The sequence below is a fragment of the Arvicola amphibius genome, chromosome 15 (genome assembly GCF_903992535.2).
Source record: "Arvicola amphibius chromosome 15, mArvAmp1.2, whole genome shotgun sequence".
NCBI classification, from domain to species: Eukaryota; Metazoa; Chordata; class Mammalia; order Rodentia; family Cricetidae; genus Arvicola; species Arvicola amphibius.
The window spans coordinates 13,695,054-13,716,547 of record NC_052061.1 but is presented as its reverse complement, the minus strand read 5'-3'; the positions used below and the strand labels follow the sequence as shown (position 1 = coordinate 13,716,547).

General features: G+C 40.6%; 1 protein-coding gene across 1 annotated transcript in view; it reads right to left on the bottom strand.

Moving 5' to 3' along the window:
• Positions 1–12,367: 12,367 nt before the first annotated feature.
• Neto2 (neuropilin and tolloid like 2) overlaps positions 12,368–21,494 on the bottom strand; it is a 56,411-nt gene continuing 47,284 nt past the window's right edge. Inside the window, exons 8-9 of the mRNA XM_038312931.1 lie at positions 14,916–15,029; positions 12,368–13,760 (exon numbers count right to left, since the gene is read on the bottom strand). Coding sequence (XP_038168859.1) covers positions 13,180–13,760; positions 14,916–15,029 — 695 coding nt within the window. The 3' untranslated portion in view covers positions 12,368–13,179. The remainder of the gene's footprint in view (positions 13,761–14,915; positions 15,030–21,494) is intronic.

Here is a 21,494-nt window from a genome sequence, read left to right as displayed (position 1 = left end):
GGATGGCCTGAGTGGGATGCCCCTGCTCACTCTCCTTTCTTATCTGGTCATCTGAAAATCTTTGCCTCTTAAGTTCTGTTCAAGAAAATTGTTCTCAATCATTAATTCTTGGGATGCTGCCATAATTGCGTTGTGGGAATATAATGGTGGTGGGGGCTGGTGTGTGTGTGTGTGTGCGCGCGCGCGCGTGAAGTAGGGTTCCTCCCTGAACCTAGAACTCACTGATTTGGCTAGCCTAGCTAGATGGGTTGGCCCAGGCTCCTGTTTTCACCCCAAGTGCTGAGATAATAGTTAGGCAGCCATGACCCCTGTGATTTCTGCGGAAGCTGGAGATTCAAACTCCATCATGTTGGTAGGATAGGTGCTTTATCCACTGAGACAGTGCCCCAGCCCTTCCCTGCTCCCCACTTTAGAAGTTCCATGTGGTGGACGATGAATCCTCACATTTCATTACTCACTAGAATGGCTTACAGAGCTCAGGACACATATACTGGTTTACTGGAAAGAATACTGTAGTGGAGCCAGGTTGGGGGGGCACTGAGGCAGAGGCAGGAGGGCTCTGTGAGTTCAAGGCCAGCCTGTGCTGCATAGTGAGTTCCGGAGGAGCCAGATCTATATGGGAAGACCCTGTTAAAAAACTTACAGTGGATAAATAGTTGGTCAAGCAGATGACCAGGTGAGGCCTGGAAGGGTCCTGACCACAGGTGCTTCTGATTGCACGAAGGGGGGTCAGCCACTCTTCTGGAATGAAACAGTTCCCTAGTCTGGAAACTCTCCACACTCAGCAGGGTCTGCAGGAAATGTCTTCCTATGGGCACGGTTGATATTAACTTTCAGCCTTTTTTTCCTCCCATGGGGATGCCCCAAGCTTTTTCACGGCTTGGGCTTTCTGCTGACCTGCTCTGTCCTTGAGCCACTACAGGGCACCTCGTTAAAGTAAAGATGCTCCTGTCACCCAGGAAAATCTCAGAGATTGGGAGTTATACCAGAAGCTGAGGTCAAAAACCAAAGCATGTGTCTATTACTATATCAAATTGTCATAGACGGTAAGCGCCTAGCTATGTTTTAATGACCATGTGACAAAATAATCCATGTTGCATTTCACTCGAAGTCATCCTCTGTCTTACCAGTAGCTGCCACTGTTTGGCACAATCCTTAGTCTGAGTTCCAGAAGGGGAAGGAGTGTGCACACATGCACATCAGCGCTCACAGCTGGTGGAAACTGGTCCTGTGCTAGGGGCGTGAACTGTGCTCTGAATGACAGAATGTGAAAAAGAGCATGGCCTTTTGTTCAGAGGATAAAACGACAGGTAATTGAACCCAAGAGTTTGAGGCCAGGTCTAGTTATATAACACACACACACACCACCACCACCACCACCACCACCACCACCACCACCACCACCACCACCACCAACAACAACAACAAAATGACTGAAGATTTCTTCAAATGTGAAAAGTATTCCACAATGGAGGTTAAAAGCATTAAGATGAAAACGTATACCACAAACAATAATTTCACAAAGCTGGACTGAATATACTGATTAGAAACAAATCAAACTTGAGGGTGAGAACCATTGCCAGGGATGCAGCGGCTGAGTCATCTGAAATGACAGAGGGCTCAACTCCATAAGACAAAGAGAGCTTGAAACCTTGCAAAGCCTCAGCCGGGAGTGGTGAGCACTAACCCAGCACTTAAGGAGAAAGGGGCAGGGAGATCAGAGCAAGATCTAGGTTAGAGACCTACAGAGCTAGCTCTAGGCCTGGCTGGGCTTAGGTTAGGGTGAGACCCTGTATCGAAACAAAACAAACCCCAAAGGCAAAACAGAAAAACAAAAAACCCCTCTAAAAAAACAAAACAGAAACTCCCCTCAAAACAATTCCAAACAAACAAAAAATATAAAACCTAACAGAAAGAGAGGAACAGGCAAGCAGATAACTGTAGTTTAAGGAATCAAACAGCTTTCAATACTGATTAAAAAGCAATCGGCAAACTAGGGTAGAGGGGGGACAGGGCTGAAGAGATCTGTGTGACCTGATGGTCTCACCAGCACAGATCTGCTTGGCCTCTGTCACTAAAACCAGAATTTCTTAAGTTCTTTTAAATTCTGTGCATGTGTGACTGCAAGCTGTCCACAGACCTCACAGGCCCTTAGCTCACAGGGAGCTGCAGTCACAGGAGATGTCGAGCCCCCTGATATGGGTGCCGGGAGATGAACCGGGGTCCTCTGTAATGTTCCTAACCACTGAACCATTGTTCCAGTCCCCTAAATAGAAATTCTAAAAATAAGCAATATAATCATCCAAGTCACGTACTAACTGTACAAGCTGAGCGGTGGCTAAGGGAATGTGTATTGCAACGGAAATAAGAACAAATGGAAATGCTGGAAGACCGAGACATGAACGCATTTTCCAAAATTGATAAAAGGTATCATAAGAACCATGAAGTCACCAGAATAACATCTAGATTTGGACACCTTGCTAAACAGAATACTGTAAATCAATAAAGACGGAGAAACAGATCACAGGCTCCGGGATTCAGATTTCCCAGCAGCCAGGTGACCCTGAAGTGAGCCCAGAGACAGAATTGTGGGTGGAGGAATTCACAAGCAGGGTGCACTACCAATGATGACAGGGAGAGTCTCAGAAAACCAGATTCCCAGAGTGTCCACGAATGATTCTAACAGACACAGGGCAGAGGTGGGTGAGACACAAGCAGGTAAGAGTGAGCGAGCTGATAAGCAAGGGAAACTTGGAATAGTTATCACACAAACAAAACGTTCGCCATTCTAAGAGCCAAACAAGACACTGAATTAAGACACTGAAGAACTATTCAAGATGGGGAGGTTGCTGCAGGTAACACTATATAATTCCTTATCAAAAAGAGGGTAGAAATAATTTAGGTTTGCTTGATTATGCACGCAAAAATCTGAAAATAATAAGGTTGCTTACTAAGAAAATAAGCAAAATATTTACGTCTTCTAAGCTGTACATGCATTACAATTACAAATGTCAAGACTGGGCCCTCTGGCGTGGAGTGGGAAGAGGGAAATGCATGTGGAGGTCAGTAGGTAACTTGTAGGAGTTGGATTCCAATGTGTTGGGCATCAAGTTCAGGTCAGCCAAGTTGGCAGCAAGTTCCCAGACCTGCTGAGCCATCTCACTAGACCACTACTATCTTTTAAAGTAGGGGTCTGTGTATGGTGGTGCTCATTGCTCTTTATATTTAATCATGTCCAAACTAATTGAAAAAGAAAAGAATGCAACACCATTGGTGTTCATTTTTCTTTTAATCCTCGAGCTTTCCTGTAGCAGTAATGTCTTTCAGCGAGGCTCTGTTTCTCTCTCAGCCTCCAGTAGGGGGCACTGTCTTCTTTCACCACTGGAGGTGTAGGGGGGGCAGGTGCTGCTGGCATCTAGTCAGGAAGGCTTCCCAGTCTTACTTACAATGCACACAGTGGTCTCCTCACTGCCAAAGGTCACTAGGCCCACCTCAGGCACATTGATGAGCTTGAGAAACTGTCCTTCGGTGCAAGAAAGTAAGCTTCTCAAAAACTAGATTTTCTTTTTTCCTCATTAAGAACATAGGGAACAGAGCTGTTATCACTTGGCAACTTGTTCACAATATTTCTTGTGTACATAAGCTTCTTCAGGAAATAAAAACGTTTGAGCAAAGCCACTGGGAAAACACTCCAGTACCCAGGAAGCATGGTTAAAGCATTAACAATTAACCTTTATATCAGCATAGCAGTGCACACCGATAACCCCAGCTTAGTGCTAAGCACCTGCCTAGCAAGTGTAAGGATCCACACCTGACTCTTGGCACGGTGCTAGACAACAACAATCGTGATACTTTGCTAAGTAGCAGATACGTAGCCCAAATTGCTGAGTGGATTCTGGTTGGAATCTCTTGTGAGGTGAAGCCCCACGGACAGGCAGCAGCTTCCAGTTTCCCTCTCTTCTGGGAAAGAAGGGGCAGGTGAGAGAAACAGCTTAGGCTTTTTGGCTGCAGTACATTGCTGTTCCACAGTGGACTAAAGTCTGCAGCTGTTATTGCGATGTCCTGATTAAGTTCCCACCTTACACACCTGGAATGTCAATTACAGGCCAATGAATCAGAGCTCTTGAATTTTAGTTTACGTAAACCTTCAATTAAAACACCTAATCAGGGAGCAATGAGTAGTTAGCTATTTCTAAGGATGGAGAGGTGAGGAGGGAGCTTAAAATAGAAGCATTCTTTGGCACACTCTTTAAAATGTGGCTTTTGGTAAAGCTAATTTCTGTAAACGGCTTCAGTCTACTGCTGACAGGCCCAATCTGTTAGTTCCTTCTTTTTCATGACTGGCCTGTTCTTCACAGAGCCTGATTTGTGTGGCTTTTGAGTAGTGAAAGAAAAAGAAACCAAAGCAGATTTTCAAGAAAGAAAGTGCTAAGAGCAAGAGAGGAAGGATTTAGCAGAGGTGCATTCTCTTAAAAAAGTAACAGGGCACTCAGGAGGCATTCTTCCAGCTCTGTTCATGACAAACTCAAGTACTTCTGGAGCACAGCCATTGCGGGGTGGAGCTTCAGCACGGTGGAGGCCAGGTCTCTAAAACACAACGGTAAAGCCACATCAACAACCCTGGTGTGCTGGTGTTATGTCAGCTTGACCCAAGCTGGAGTCATCTGAAAGGAGGGAACCTTAATTGAGAAAATGTCTCCATAAGATCCAGCTGTAGGGAATTTTCTTAACTAGTGTTTGATGGGTGAAGACCCAGTCCACTGTGGATGGCACTGGGCTGCTGATTCTGGGCTCTAGAAGAAAACTGGTGGTTTGAATAGGAATGGGCCTCATAGACTCTTGAGTTTGAATGCTTGGCCATTAGGGAGTGGCACTATTAGGAGTTGTGGCCTTGTTGGAGTTGGTGTGGCCTTATTGAAGGAAGTGTGTCACTGTGGGTCAGCCTTTGAGGTCTCATATGCTCAAGCTATGCCCAGTGTGGGACAGTTCACTTCCTGTTGCCTTCGGATCAAGATATAGAATCCTCAGCTTCTTCTCCAGTACCATGTCTGCCTGCATGCCATGCTTCTTGCTATGACAATAATGGACTAAACTTCTAAACTGTAAGCCAGACTCAAATAAAGGTTTTCTTTTATAAGAGTTGTCATGGTATAGTGTCTCTTCACAGCAATAGAAACCCCAAGACACTGTTGAGCAAGCCATGAAGAGCAAGCCAGTAAGCAGCACTCCTCCATGGCCTCTACACCAGCTTCTGCCTCCAGGTTCCTGCCTTACTTGGGTTCTTGTTCTGACCTCCTTTTAATGATGGACTGACTATAAAGTGGAAGTGTAAGCCAAATAAACCCCTTCCTTCTCAGGTGGCTTTTGGTCATGGTGTTTCATCACAGCAACAGAAAGTATAACCAGGACACATGGCTATTGACTGTCATCTAGAAATTGAAAATGTCAGGGTGGGCACTGAGGGTATAGATCAGCGGTGTATTTCATGGTTCCACCCTGGGTTCTACTTCCAGCACATCAGAGGGGTGGAGTGCAGCAAAATGGAGTCAAGCTTACAGATGGTTGTGACCATTGTGTGTTTTGGGTCTTCTGGAAGAGCAACAGCTGCTCTTACCTACTGAGCCATCTCTCCTGCACCCCTTCTTTTAAGGATTTTTATTTTGTGTGCTTGCATGTGTGTGCACCACACATGTGCGTGCACCACACATGTGCCTGCAGAGGCCAGAAGAGGGTGTCAGACTTCCTGGAACTGGAGTTACAGGCAGTTGTGAGTTGCCATCTAGGTGTTAGAAGCTTAACCTGGGTCTTCAAGAGTATCAAGTGGGGGCTGAGGAGATGGCTCAGAGGTTAAGAGCATTGCCTGCTCTTCCAAAGGTCCTGAGTTCAATTCCCAGCAACCACATGGTGGCTCACAACCATCTGTAATGAGGTCTGGTGCCCTCTTCTGGCCAGCAGGAATACACACTGACAGAATATTGTATACATAATAAATAAATAAATATTTAAAAAAAAAAAGAGTAGCACGTGTTCTTAACCATTGGGCCATCTCTCTAGACTCTGCCTTCCCGTTTTAGTTTTATATTAGTTATCTATAACTGCATAAAAATTAATTTCCAAATCTAGTAGCTGTTTTAAGCTGCAAACACCTTTGTTTTTCTGAGTCAGTGTCCTGGGTGACTCTCACATACCTGCAAGTAAGGTATTGGCTGCAGCCACTCCATGGTTGCAGATGCTGCTGTTCCTCCTCTTGAAACAGGGTCTCACTATGCAGCCTTGGCTGGCCTGGAATTTGATATATACACTTGATACACAGACCAGGCTGCCTGCCTCTGCCTCCTTGAGAGCGGGGACCAAGCCAGGACACAGACTCCATTCTTTACAGGATGTGGCAGTGCGGACCTTAGTTCCACTTCAGCTGCTGGACAGAAATTTCCATTTATCACACAGGCCTCTCTCTCAACATTGCAATTGGTTTCCTGGGCAGGAAGCCCAACAGTAGGACTGCACAAAACAGCGAGGTTGGTCTGTCACCTTATCTCTGAAAGGACATCTGTGGCTAAGTCCTACTGAAGGATAGAGAACTACAGACGGTCTCGTCTCAGAAGTCTCCAACTGCGAGTGTTTTTCTACATTGAAAGCTAGTGTCTAAGGAATTCCTTAACTGAATTTAAAAGGCTTCGGTTTTAGAGCTGAGCCAGTTGACTATCTTGTGAGCTAATTATCTTATGAGGTGTGCACATAACAGAGTGCCAACTCCAGGGGCCAAGAAGAACGTGCATCCTCTTCCTTTTCAAAATCTGAGAACAGTTCTCTGAAATACTACTTAACACAATGCCACATGTTACCGATGAATAGAAGATATGAAAAGAAAGCATGGTTCAATACCTAGATTTCTGATAAAAATTCCTTCTAGCAACAGCATCCAGTCTCAAAAATAAAAAAAAGACATGTTTCAATGATATACTTGCTGGCTGAGAAGACCGACAGCATTGAATACTGTAGACAAAGATTGAAAGACGAGAGCACTTTCAAAAGAAACCTGCTTCTTCATCCCAAATAATGCAGGAAGTACAACTTCTCTGTTATTACTAGTGAAGAAAAACCTTTAGCTCCCTCTGTTCCTTCTTCCTTTGTTTCTGGGTGTGTCTGGTGACTGTAACAGTTAGGGGAAGAGAGGTGTCGCTTTCCTTGGCCACCCCTCAGCGTATGTGTACCTTCCAGAGACCTGTCTGTTCATCCTCATTAAGTGAAGGCATGATGGATGCCTTCTGCATCTCAAAGGAACAGCAAGGGTTGAGGATACAATACACCTCAGCTGGTAGAGCATAGAGCCCTGGGTTCTACCACTATCAAGACACAATCTGGATTTGGTGGCAAATACCTACAATCCTAGCACTGAGAAACTAGATACAGGAACATCTAAAGTTCAAGGAACACAATGAGTTAAGAGGGCAGCATGGGAAATACTAAACCCTGCTAGCAATGTACAACGAATGTGGAGGCTCAGTGACCGGTGAGATGGCTCAGCAGTTAACGGCACTCCTAATTCCTCCAGAGGACCCAGATTATTCCCAGCACTCGCCTGTCTGATTCCAGTCCTAGGGGATTCGATGCCCTTTTCTGGCCTCCACACTCAACACATGTGCTCTATAGACATACATGCAGGCAGAGCACCCGCACATATAAAAGGTTATCTTTTTAAAAAAGAGGTTCATGTTTATTTTTATTTATGTCTATTTGTGAAGATATACCACGTGTGGGTGCCCTCAGAGGCCAAGAGGGCGCCAGATCTCCTGAAGCTGGAGTTACAGGTGACTGAACCCAACTTCAATCATTTAGAAGAGCAGTAAGAACTCTTACTTGCATGCTGAGCCATCTCTCCAGTCTATAACTTTTCTTTAAAGATTCAGAATCTTTAAAAACTTTTAGTTTTTATTTTATAGTATATATTTTTACTTTTAATGAGATTTTAATTATATCATTACCCCTTTTCTTTCCTCCCTCCAAGCCCTCCCATGTATCCCCTCTTGCTCTCATTTAAATACTTGGCCCTCTTTTCTTTAATAGTTGATGTGTTGTCTATTTCCCTAAATCAATCAATCATCAATCAATCAGTCAATCGATCTATATAATTATGTATCTATCTCCTACCTATCCAGATTGCGTAATACAACTAACTCAATCTGGATAATGTTACTTGATGTTTGCTTTCAGTGCTGACCATGTGCTATTGGATAACCAACCGACTACTGTGCTCCTGCCCAGAGAAAACTACTCCAGTTCTCAGCACTCCTTAGTTGCCTGTAGTTCTTTGTCTATGGCTGAGGTCTCACGAGCTTCCCCTTCCATGCAAGCATGTCTATGATGTCATCCTTGTCAGGTCATGTTTATGTAGTTATGTATATAGAATACAGATTTCTGCCATTTCAAGGAGACATAGTCTCTCAGAACTCCCGGTATCTGTTGCACCCTGTTTCACACAGATCTCTACCGTAGTACAGGAGTTGTGCTGTAGATGTGTCAGTTGGGACAGGCTTCCACAACTCTGTAATTTGATCAGTCGTGGTTTCTGTAATGGTCGCCTTCCATTGCACATAGAAATTTTCTTGATGAGGGGTGAGAACTACACTTATCTGTGGGTATAGGAATAAATAAAGTGTAATTAGGCTTGTATTGCTTTAGTAAAATGGCAGTTATAGGTTCTCCTCCAAGATCCACGACTTTACTAGCCCTGGCTAGTTGGTTAGGTTTCCAGAACCAGGCATGATCTCTCTCTTGCTGAGTGGGTCTTAAATCCAATTAGAGAGTTATTAGTTACAAATTTTATTTTATGTAGATGAGTGTTTTGCCTGCATGTCTGTCTGTGTACAGCATGCATGCCTGGAACCCACAGAGCCAGAAGAGGAGCTAAATTCCCTGAAACTGGAATTGCAGTGGCTGTGAGCTGCCATGTATGTAGGTGCTGGGAATTGAGCCCTGGTCTTCTGGAAGAGTAGTAAAGTGTTCTTTACTGCTAAACCATCTCTTCAGTTTCCCATTCTATACCTTTATTTTTTAAAGCTCATCTTCTCTTAATTTGAAAGTAAAAAATGGTACTTAATTTTAATAATCATCCAAAGTTGCTTTAACAAATAAATCTCAACTATGACTATTTTATCTGGGAACTAATAACAAACAGGGAATGCCTTCTCTGTCCTAGGAAGGGCATGTAAACTCTGATGCCCAAAGTGACCTAAACGCTCTACTTTTATACACCTTAGAAATTGAGGCAAGCAAGAAAATCAAAACAGGAGTTTTTATTTGCAGTTCGAGGGTTAAATACTTTAAAGTGCCAAATGTGGATTAAGCACATGAGAATTCTTACATGATCTGGAAGTTCATCTCTAATAAAAATCTACTGCTTTAGAAAACAAGTTTAGGTAGTACTCACTATACGTGCACCCTCATCCTTAGGTTGGTGGGCTTTTTGAGCCAGTAAACCAATCTCAGAAATATAGTCACAAGTATATTAAAAAGCTTAGTAAAGAAGAGCATATTACTAGTAGAGGTATATAAAACAGGTAATTGATGGTGCAGGAAGCTAAAAAGATATTCCAGGTCAGCTTTTTTTCTTATTGTGGTTCAGACTCAAATAATTCTCAAAACTCAAGATACAGTACCCCAATATTTATAATTTCTATAATGTACATTGTTTGTTCTTTTAACTTAAAAAACATTACAAAAGCGAAAGCACAGGCGCTTCCTCTCTGGCATCACCCTGTGTGCTGCTAACCAGCACTGTTTATTAAGAATTCACAGTAATTACATATTTTTCAGGTACCAAGAAAGCCTGGTAACAAAAAAGATAGGCTAGCAGTGTTATATAAATGAAAAAGGGAGGGGTGGAAACCACAATGTAAACAAAGCTACAGCATTACATTTTAGGTAAGAACAACTTACAAGCTTTGCATAGAACATCTAGGCTGACATTTAGAACTGTGTGACTTTAAACGCTAAGCAGGGAGGGAATAAGAAGCCAAGGATGAACACTGGGCTAGGAGTCCAGACATGTGGGAAGTCTGTCTTTAGGGTTTAGTCTTCTCATTAACAAAACTAGACGACATCATCTCTTTTGGATATTTAAAAAGAACAAAACCTAAAGTTCCTTCTGTCCAGAATCAATGTGCCAAATCAGGCATATATATATATATATATATATATATATATATATATATATATATATATATATATATATATATTTAGTATTTTCAATAAAGAAACATGGACATACAGCAGACACCATTTTGCCACAAAGTGTAATCTCTGACTGCTAATTATTCCTGGAACAACAACCAGGCTTTTCTCATCTGACATGCCCCGGAAATGAGCAAGCACCCTCATTAGGTAGTAACAGAACTACGAAGCATTCAGGGATGCTGCGGTTCCTCAATTATAGAAAACACAGCTAGGATAGTGACAAGGGTTCTATTAAATCAAAGTAAAGGAGCCATTTAGACCTCTGTGATAGGAAATGTGAACATCCTTTGGCTTTGGTTAAATATTTATATTGAATATCTGTCCTCTGCTAAAGGAATAGCCCAGTTTATTCCTACGTCTTTGAGACGGTGGAGGAGTAGGGTGTGGTCTGTGGCCCTGGGCGTGACTGCCTGTGCTGACCTTTGGGTGGAAGACAGCAATGGTGGTATCCTACACCCAGTACTTAGTACTCTCCGGCCTTGCAGATTTTACCACACTTCTGCTTCACATTTTTTGTCAGAAGGCATGTTTAACACTGGGGTAATCTGTAGGATGTAATAATTCACATAAGAGGCTAAATTTCATGGCGGTTGCTACTAAATTTATGGCTTTCACTTTAGCCTCAGAATATGAGTGTTTTCTACTGCGCAAAGAAACAACTTTCAGGTTTTCTGTCAGAGAATTTTGAATCAAATGACTGCCCAAGCTGAGCTGCATGAGATCATGCAAATTTACACTGTTGTTACGTCCAGTGTTTTCTACAAATACTGGTGTTTTGTAAGTCTCTTCAAATTCCTTTAAAATAGGATACAGTGTTAAAATAAAAATAGAGCTACAAGTGATAATGATGAACAAAATCAAGGTATAAGCTCTATAACATAAAAATTAAGAATGAGTATGGCAACTATTTTTATGTTGGCTATAATTTTATATAGGAAATGTTAATTTTTCTTTCTTGAGGTCACAGCTGTCAATTTAAGTATTTACTGTGCTGCTGGGATACTGGCTCACCAGTCTCATCTAATAAAATGCCTACTTCATAGCTGCTGAAAGAACACAGTTACTAATCTTTCTCTGGAAAGTTCAGTGATTACTATGTTTTGAAATTCCTTTTCCTTTTCCAAGTTCTTATTGTTAGAAGCAGGAATGTTTACTGCCTTAAAAAATAAAATCATGCTTATGCTAAGTGTAGGTTTTCCTATCTTCTTGATATAATTTCCTTTTTAAAAATAAAAACGTCATACAGAGAACACAGTTTGGGCAGAAAGTACATCACACTGAAGGTCACAGTTCTCAGCAATCTGAGAGATCAGATTTATGTAGTACTTAAAAGAATTAGTGAAATGTACTGAAACCTGAATTGTTTATTTCATTTGAAAATTTAGTTCAATATAGAAAGTGAGAATTTACCTCTTTAAAATGAAATTATTTATATTAGCTATCATTAAATATATGGATTCTTCCCCATTCATATCTTATCCAAAGTATTCCTGCTATAAATAATGTAATTGAAGGATCATGTAACAATGTATACTTTAATATAAGATTTCTGTTGTGATTTGGAACAATAAATACCACAGTGAAAAACTTATCACCAACTAAATACAGCAGCAAAGAAAGAAAAAGCTTATGTACATGTCCCCACGACCAAGGTCTTTATAATAGTTTATGGTACAGTCCCACCACAGCCTATTTCTACACAAAGTCTCTAATGTGAACATTCAAAGAAATCTGTCTCGTGTGTCTTAAATATTGGTTTGATAAAGTTTGTACAGTATCAAATAATATCAAAAGTCTAAAAAACCAATGAGTTTTGATATGTTTATAAATTATCATTTTATATACTTTATAAAACAAGGTCAAAAGTGCTTTAAAAAAAAGTTGAAGTTTCTATTGATGATAATGGCTAGAAAAATGCACTGTTCCAAGCAGAAGCTATGTAAAGGCTCACACAGTTTCTCAGAGGACATCTTTAAACTTTCAGTAACCATGGTTACCATGTGCCAAAGACAAACCAATACCAAGAGAACAAATAAATCTTTTGGAAAGATGATAGGAGCATAGATCTGACGTGAAGTTCTGCATGAGGCCATATTAAAGGCCTGTCTACAAGTGAATTCTGGGACTGATTATTGGGATGAATGTCTGTCACTGAATGAGACCCAACAGGAACAACTTCAGAGGTTGCTACATGTTTTTAATCTTTTTCAAATTTCCAGTCAGGATTAACTGGTAATAATACACCCCAGGATTGTTACTTTTCTAGCACAATTAAAGATGAAACATGATTTCAAGGTGATAAATCATGTCATCTACTACTTCCCACATAAAAGAGGACTAAAGTTACAGTTATTAAAGACAACAGTATAGAAATGATTCAGGGAGAAATGAAATACGACTGTGTTTGAAACTGCCACTCATCACAGGACTAGCCATATTCTACACGTAAGAGCAAATACATGCCCATGCTGAATATAGTGACGCTTTGTCCCCTTATGCAGGAAACCAAAATGGTAAAACCACAGGTAAACAAACACATCGGAGAAAAGAAAGACAAAAGGACTAAAAAGAAAAATCTTACTTTTAAATTTACTGTGGGATCAAATTGATGGGGCTGTGCGAACAAGAATAGTATCCTGATGTCAACGCCTCCAGGCTGCTGAGCCTGGCTCAACATGACCACTCGCTCCTCAACTGTTATTGAACTGGTGGTATTTTGTAGATAAGATACCAAGCAACGGATGATGACTTTTTCCACTGAATACATTAAGTTCCTTGGTTGGTTTCACATATATAGATTGCCTGAGATAATAAAACATCAGCATTATGATAGATTATGAAGGTCTTTCAAATTCTGACAGAACAAGATTGGTTGCTGAGACAGAATGGGTGTTGGTGTAGGCTGCATACACATACTTAATAATTAGCGCCTTAAGCTGACTATTAGAAGTCGATGGATATGGATGCTTGCGCAGAATCATCTCGCCCCCGGACATAAATTTCACAGGGGATCTCTTCCATTACTCTGTCCTCTAGAGCTTGTTCAGGGCACTCATGTGCTTGTTTGAAAGTGTAGCTGCTTTTTTTGAAGGTGCTATTAAATGTTTTCATTGGCTGTGGTTGTGCAAAATCATTTCGGAAGGGAAGTTCCATAGAACTGAGGTTGGTCCTGCTTTGTTTGACACTGGATGCTTGAGATCCACAGTGGTGGTCATGAATGCACCGCGAGGCTGTGGAGGAGCGCCGCATCTTTTGGTAGTTGTCAAGTTCTTCTGACAAATCTGCCAGGTCTGCGGAAATCTCTTTCTCTCTTAGTGAAAACAGTTCATAATGAGGAGGATCAAATACTTCCTGGAACCCAGTTTTATTGAATGCAGTTTTACAAGCCATTACCTTTTTCCGGGGCTGTTTCACTTGTACTAAAATAGAAATAATGAGAAGAACCAAGACAATCCCTGATGTAATGCCAATAATTGTTCCATGAGTTTTAGTGATTTGTTCAAACAGTCCAGCTTTCTTCTTCTCTATAAGAAAGAAATGTTGAGGTTTTCACAATTCACTAATAGGAATTCCAGCACATATTGACTAGACATTTTTATGTAAAACAGGATATTTGATTCAAACATACCAGAGAAAATTCAACTGAAGAATTGTTTTTGTTTTTTAAACAAACAGAAAATACTATTAACCATGATTTTCGAGTCAAGTAACAAATCATGATATAGCTAGCGAGGAACAGAAAAACTCAGCTTCAGCTCCCTTACTCAAAAGGTTCATAAGTGCTTACAATCTGCAAATTACATTAGTATAGAAAATGTCAAAACAAATACTCTTGATCTATCAAGTTTGGTTTTCTGCTGTAAGGCAGATTTGACAAATGCTGTATTGATTCCTATCTGTGGGATCAGACTAATAATCCAGGAGTACCACCATAGCCTATTGTTTTGGAATGATAAGTACTTGCATGCCAAGTAGTAAGTGTTGCCTTCAGAGTACAACACCTTCCCACAGTAAGATATTTATTCATCCAACTCTCAGGAAGATGAAAGACAGATATGTTTTATTCCTCCAACTGATGCGATTACCAAGCTACAGGTATCTAAGGCCTCTCATCATCATATTTGCACTTCAGAGTATATGTTAGAAACACAAGTAACTTGATGAAGGGAAAAGAACAAAGAAAGAAAAAGCATTCTATAATGCGTTGCTTTTACATCACTGTGACAATCTATTAGCTGGTCTTATTAGTTCTTCCATTCTCGAGGTTGTCCTCTAAACAATCTAACTCCATGATTCAGCAATAATACAGGGCAAGAGATAAAAAGATATACTTTTGAATAACCTGACAATACACTCTACAAAGAAATGCTTTAGAAGCCAATTATTCTTCAAGAATGTTATTATACCAGGTTGTGGGGGCATACACCTTTAATCTCAGCACTTGGAATGCAGAGGCAGGTGAATCTTTGAGTTTGAGGCCAGCTTGGTTATGGAATGAGTTCTAGGACAGCCAGGGCTACAAAGAGAAACCTATTCTTCAGTGAAAAAAAAAAAAAGAATGTTATTATGTGCTAAAGCAACCATGCTAAGAATACCAGTAGAAAAAGACGTTTTAGTTAATTTCTTATGAAAGGAACCCCTACTCCTCATAGAAATGCTGGCCTTTGCATCAGACTTACCTTTACAGTGATTCTCATCCCAAGGGTATGCACAGTTTTGAACACCATTACAGACCAAAGAATTGTTGATGCACATGTTGCTATGGCAAAAGAAAGTGCTGCTTGTACAGGGAGCTGTAGAAAGAAAGAAAACTAATGTTGCTAAGAACAGTGACATAAAGACTAAAAACTCATCTTCATTTATTTTGTACTTAAGAATTTAACTTTAGCCTGGAGTGAAGTCACACGTCTTTAATCCCAGAACTTAGGAGGCAGCAGCAGCTGGATCTCTCTGAGTTCAAGGCCAGCCTGGTCCACAAAGTGAGTTTCTGGACAGCCAGGATTATGTACAGAGACCCTGCCTCAAAGTAAATAAAGAATTGACTAATTATAAGAGTAATTTCTTAGCTTACAGACCTTTCCATGAACACAATGTAATATACAACCAGTAAGAACAGGGCCATATTCTGTAATGCTGGCTCATACAACTTTTTAAATGCTGGGCACCAAAAAGTTGTTTTCAGTGTAATGACAATATGAGTATAGTATATGCTCCATACTTCTCAAGGAATTTCTACATAGGTGAGCAAAATTTTTCAAAACTTTAAAAGACCATGCTATCAATTGTGATGGTTAATTACGAGTTGATGAGATAAGAAGGGCCCAGGAGGCAGACCTCTGGACATGTCTGTGAGGATGCTGCTAGAAAGGTTTGCTGAGGTATCCCCGGCTGGAGCCCCTCACTGAAGGAAAAGGAGAGGGCAAGTGTAGCACTAGTGTTCATCGGCTATTGGCTCCCTGACCTTGGACATCAAATGGCCACTTACCTCTTGCGCCTGCTGTCATATCTTCCTTGCCATGATGGATTGTCTCCGTAAACCATGAGCCAAAATAGACCTATACCTTTTTAAGTTGCTTTTATCAGAGCAACAAGAAAAGCAACCAATACAGAGGACATGGAAACATTAGGAACTGTTTATGTGTTGCAGGGGGGAAAATCCGTAAGATGTGGAAATTTGGTTCCTGCTCAAAAAGTTGAACATGAGATTGTCTCACGATCCAGAAATGCCACTGCTAGCTATATATCCAACAGTATACTCTGTAGGAGCTCAAATTTGTACCTGAATACTAATGGAGGGCAGTATTAATCACATTAGCCAACAGGCAGAAGCCACCCCTATGTCCATCATGGCTAAAAGAAAACAGGACAGTGGAATATTAAGACAAAGAAAAAATCTTGCTGCATATATGGCTGAGAGCTGATAACATAATGCTAAGCAAAGCAAGGCAGCTACTTCAATTCCCATAATTAGATAATAATTATCATATGACAAATTCATATGACCTCATTTATATGAGGCTCCTGAGCAAATTCAGAGATCAAAAATAGAACCAAACTTCTCAGATACTGGGGGACAAGATAGTATTTAAAGGAAAGAGTTTCAGTTTGAAATGATAAAAATGCTTAGGAGGGGCAGGTGAGATGGCTCAGTAGCAAAGGTGCTTGCTATGTTAGACTAGGGACTTGCCTACCATCCCCTTGGAAAACACATAAAGGTGGAAAAGGAGAACCAGTTCCACAAAGATGTCCTCTGCCCTCCAAACACATGCTGGGGTACACAAGCTTATCCTCCACATCCATCATGCTTTGCACACACATACACACACGCACACACACACACACACACACACACACACACACCAAAAAAAGGAGACAGTAGTGATGGTTGTACAAGCACAACAGTGTGAATGTATTTGATGCCACTGGTTCACACAACTAAAAGTTCTGGGGCTGGAAATGAATACGGCTTAGTGGAGGAGGACTTTCCTAGCACGCATGAGGCCTTGGTTTTGGTTCACAGAAAAAAACAAAAAACAAACCAAAACCAAAACATGTTTTGTGTTATTAATTTTTTGTCAGGATAAAATCCATTTAGAATTACAAAAAGGGCCTTTTCCCCAAGAACAGCACACATATAGAGAAGACTGGCCATGTATGTACTACCTGTCGGTAGTTCTTGCAAGCAGGAATGTCTCATTTTCTTAAGGGTTACTATGATTTTTGCTTTTCGAGATAATCTTTTTCTTCTTGTTTTTCTGAATCAGGATCTCATCCTGTAGCCAAGGATGACTTCTTGCAATCTTCCTGCCTCATCTCCCAAGTGTTGGGATTACAGGCGTGAGCCCTTATGCTAAGTTCAACAAAATCTTTAATATTTTCCTATAAATGAGAAATGCCCTTTACTCTCCGAAGTGTTAATGCCTCTGGTGTGTTTTTGCAATGTTCCATGCCTCTGTCTTTGATACCTTCTCATGTATAGGTGAACATTTATTATGCTGGGTCATGATGCAGTGTGCTTGCTTCTGCTAAGATAAAGCAGTGCTGGAAACAATTGAGAACAACAGTATCATGTGATCCAGAGTGCGCGCGCACGCGCACACACACACACACACACACACACACACACACGGCCAAGGAGACAGGTGGCTTAATATTTTCCACCATTAAACTAGATTATGGAGGTAGAACAAGCTTGCCAAATTCAACTAACTTCTAAAAATTATAGCTTTCAACTGTATAAAATGTATATCTCTCCAAAGGCTCTAGTTTTTATTTTTAGAAAGTATATTATTTTTCAAGGAAGAATTGAATATTGTGATATATTATACTGACACACACACATATACTTATAAATTAAAAAGCTTTTTTTCTTTTCAGTGGGCTTTGGTGGCACATACCTTTAATATCAGCACTTGTGATTCAGAAAGCAGGTAAGTCTCTGAGTTCGAGGCCAGCCAGGACTGTTACACAGAGAAACCCTGTCTCAAAAAACAAAAACCAAACCAAACCAAACCAATCCGATCCAACAAACAAACAGTCAAGTAAACAAAATCCTAAAAGTTTCCTTTCAAGGTGAAAGGAAGGTCTAAAAATGTACTAGATTAATAAATTAGTTTTCTTTCCAATCATTGTCTTTTTCTTAATATGTAAACAATAAACTTCATTAAAATATAGTTAGGGCTGTAATATTTTTTCCTCTAAAGAGTACAGTTTTTGGGTGATTTTGGAATGCCTGGCCATTTTCTCCTACTGCCCAGTATCAGCTATATAACTGGCATCTTAGTGCCTACCAGCCAGAGCTGTAGTCTCTGCCACTGCTGACTCTCACTCAGTATGGGCAGGAAACAGGTAAAATCCAAAACAAAACCTGGAAGTGTAGTTGAATGGAAATTATCCAAAACTTCTTTGCTACAAAAGGCTGACTCCCCTAGAAGGTAGCATTCACTAAAATTCCTGTGCAGTTGGTAATTAATCCATAGTTAATTATCATGAGCTACACAGTCTGTTTCATGAAACAAATAAACCTAAAAGTTTCTGGGCATTCCAGAGACAACTGTAATCCCAGCAGTTGGAGCAGACAGTGAATGCAGCAAATATGAAGTCAGTCTGGGCTGTGGAATGAGTTTCCATGAGACCCAGTCTCAGGAAAAAATAAAAGATTGGATAGCATATGATGTATTCCAGAGTTCTTGGTTCTAAGAGTGGACAGAGCAATGTAATCAGTAGTCACAATAATATGGATCCTTTTGCCTTTAATATAAGAGCAAAGAGGCATGTAACTAATAAGTGATTTACTATACTGCTAAACACTATCACTTAAAACATTACATAAGCAACATTTCATGATTATTCACTTATTCATTCATTTAATTTTGGGTGCTGGGGATTGAACTCAGGGCCTTGTTCATATGGGACAAGAGCACAAGCATACTTGCTAATTAAACCTCTACCCCAGACTCAAGATTCTATGATTCTTCGAAGTGCTTAGTGGCTTGAAAGCCATCATAAGACGAGAGGCACTAGATATATAAAAAACTGAAGGTTTTCAATAAAAAAGCACAATCACATTTTACTTACTTTGTAAATTTGCTAGTATATATTTATTTTAGCTGTGGCATGGATGTAATAAAACTTATCTATGATGAATGCACTTTAATTATAAAGAATGGCCTAAACAATTTCACAAATTGTATTATACACGATAAAAATCATTCTATTTCTACAACCTATCTTATATAGCTCATAACTAGAGATCCAGAGGAGATAAGTTACTTTTAAAAGACAAGTTGATGAGGCTATAAACATCATTATGGCTCCTCGGTATTCTGATTTACTTTAGACCATCATGTGGCCACATTTTGATGGCTCTTTCTAACTTCAAGGTGTTGTAAGATAGGTTCTCTGCTCTGTATTTCTCATTTCTTTTTGTTCTTTTCAAGGCAGGGTTTCTCTGTAGCTTTGGAGACGGTCCTGGAACTTACTCTGTAGACCAGGCTGGCCTCGAACACACAGAGATCCACCTGCCTCTGCCTCCCGAATGCTGGAATTAAAGGTGTGTACTACTGCTCGGCAGGTTACTTAATTTTTAATTACATTTTAATTCACGTATGTGGGTGTGCATGTCACAGCACAGGTGTGAGGTCAGAGAACAACTTGCAGGAGCTGGTTCTCTACTTCTACTATGTGGAGCCTGGGGATCAAATTTAGTTTACCAGGCTTGATAGCAAGCACTTGTCCCTGCTAAGCCATCTTGCCAGCCCATTAATACAGGGTTTTTTCTTTTACAATTGTTCTCTATATTATTTAAAGTAACCAGAAGACTGCACTGATATAGTCAGACTACTTTATATAAAATTGTGTTATATATCTTTAAATTAGTGTATACTAATTACAATAATGTTTCATTGTGATACTTTCATCTGTGCACATAATGTACTTTGATCATATTTACTAAGTTATTTATAATTGCAAATCTGTTAAGCTTTATGGCCTTTCACTTCATAAGTACAGCTGTTTAAGACTTGGGTTCACTAAACAACAAAGAGGACCCTAAGAGAGACATACATGGATCTAATCTACATGGGAAGTAGAAAAAGACAAAATCTCCTGAGTAAATTAGGAGTGTGGGGATCATGGGAGAGGGAGGAAGGGGAGCACAGAAAAATATATTTAGTAATAAAAGCAATAAAAAAAGGTTTGGGTTCAGTCCTTAGCACTGAATAAACTGAGTGTGGTTCAAGCTTGTAGGATCAGGAGTTGGAGGTTACCTTCAGCTACAGTCAGGCAGGAATACTGAGACCTTGCTTAGAAAAAAAGAAAAGAAAAGAAAAAGAACATTGTCTACATTTTGATCTGCAGACAGCCAGAGAGACTGTATACTGGATGTAGCTTAAGCATTTTTTAGACCTCAAAGCCTGCCCTCACAGTGACACACTTCCTCCAATAAAGCCACACCTCCTAATAGTGCCACTACGGGCCAAACATTCAAACACGCGTCTGCGTCTGCGGGGGCCAATCCTATTCAAACCACCATATTTCACTCCCTGGCCCCCATGGGCTTTTAGTTATAACATAATACAAAATGCATTTAGTCCAACTTCAAAAGCCCCCAGAGTCATTCACAATCTTTAAAAGTCCAAAGTTTTTTCTTAGATTCATGCAATCTCTTAACTATAAAATCAAAATAAAAAAGCAGATCACATACTTCCAACATACAATGCTACAGGGTATGCATTACCATTCCAAAATGGAGGAAAGGGAGCACAGTGAGGAAACACTGGACCAAAGCAAGACCGAAAACCAGCCGGGCAAACTCCAAACTCTGCATCTCCACGTCTGAGGTCAAAGCACTCTTCAGAGCTCCAACTCCTTTCATCTCTGTCGACTGCAACACACTTCTTTCTTTGGGCTCCACTCCCTGTTAGCAACCTTCTTCAGCACGTATCCCATGACTTTGGCATCTCTAACATCTTGGGGTTTCCAAGGCAATCCAGACTTCACCTTCACAGCTTCACACAATGGCCTCTCTAGGCCTCCACACAGGGACACCCCACCACGTACCTGGCCTCAGAGGCTTTCTTTTTTCCTTAGTCATGAAGGGGGATTCCATGTCTCCTTTCTTGTATCCTTGACTCTAAAGTCGGAACTACATGGCTAAAGCTGCCAAGTTCTGATGCTAGCTGGGACTGAAACACGGCCCCCTCTTTCAATCACGTCTTCCCCAGCTTTCTGTTTCCCACGGTTTCCTTCACTACCTAAGCTTGGCTGTCCTGGAAGCTTGCTCTCTATACAGACCAAGCTGGCCTTGAATTCAGAGACCGGGATGCTTCTGTTTTGTGCATCTTTAGATTAAAGGTGTGCACTACTACACCGGGGCCCAACTTGTTCTCTAATTCCTTTTCATAAGCTGGAAGCTCAGCTAAGTGGGGTCTTGGCCTGAGGTCTCAACTCCCTTTTATTCCATTTAACATCAGGATTTCCTTTAATCTTTTTATCTCCTTGAACATGGATTTTAGCTCTATTCCACTTTCTGCTCCCTCTTTCCCCCTCAAATTGTACATTTTGTATTTTTTTTCTTGCCAAGCTTGATCCTTTCTATCATATATCTTCATAAGAGTGAACACTATTAACCATATGACAGAGTCAATACCAGGCTGTTTTGAGATTTCCTCTGCCAATGGGACTAATCCCAAATTCTTCACTTTAGCCTCAGATAGACTTTTCAGACAAGGACAAAAATTAGCCACATTCTTCACCAA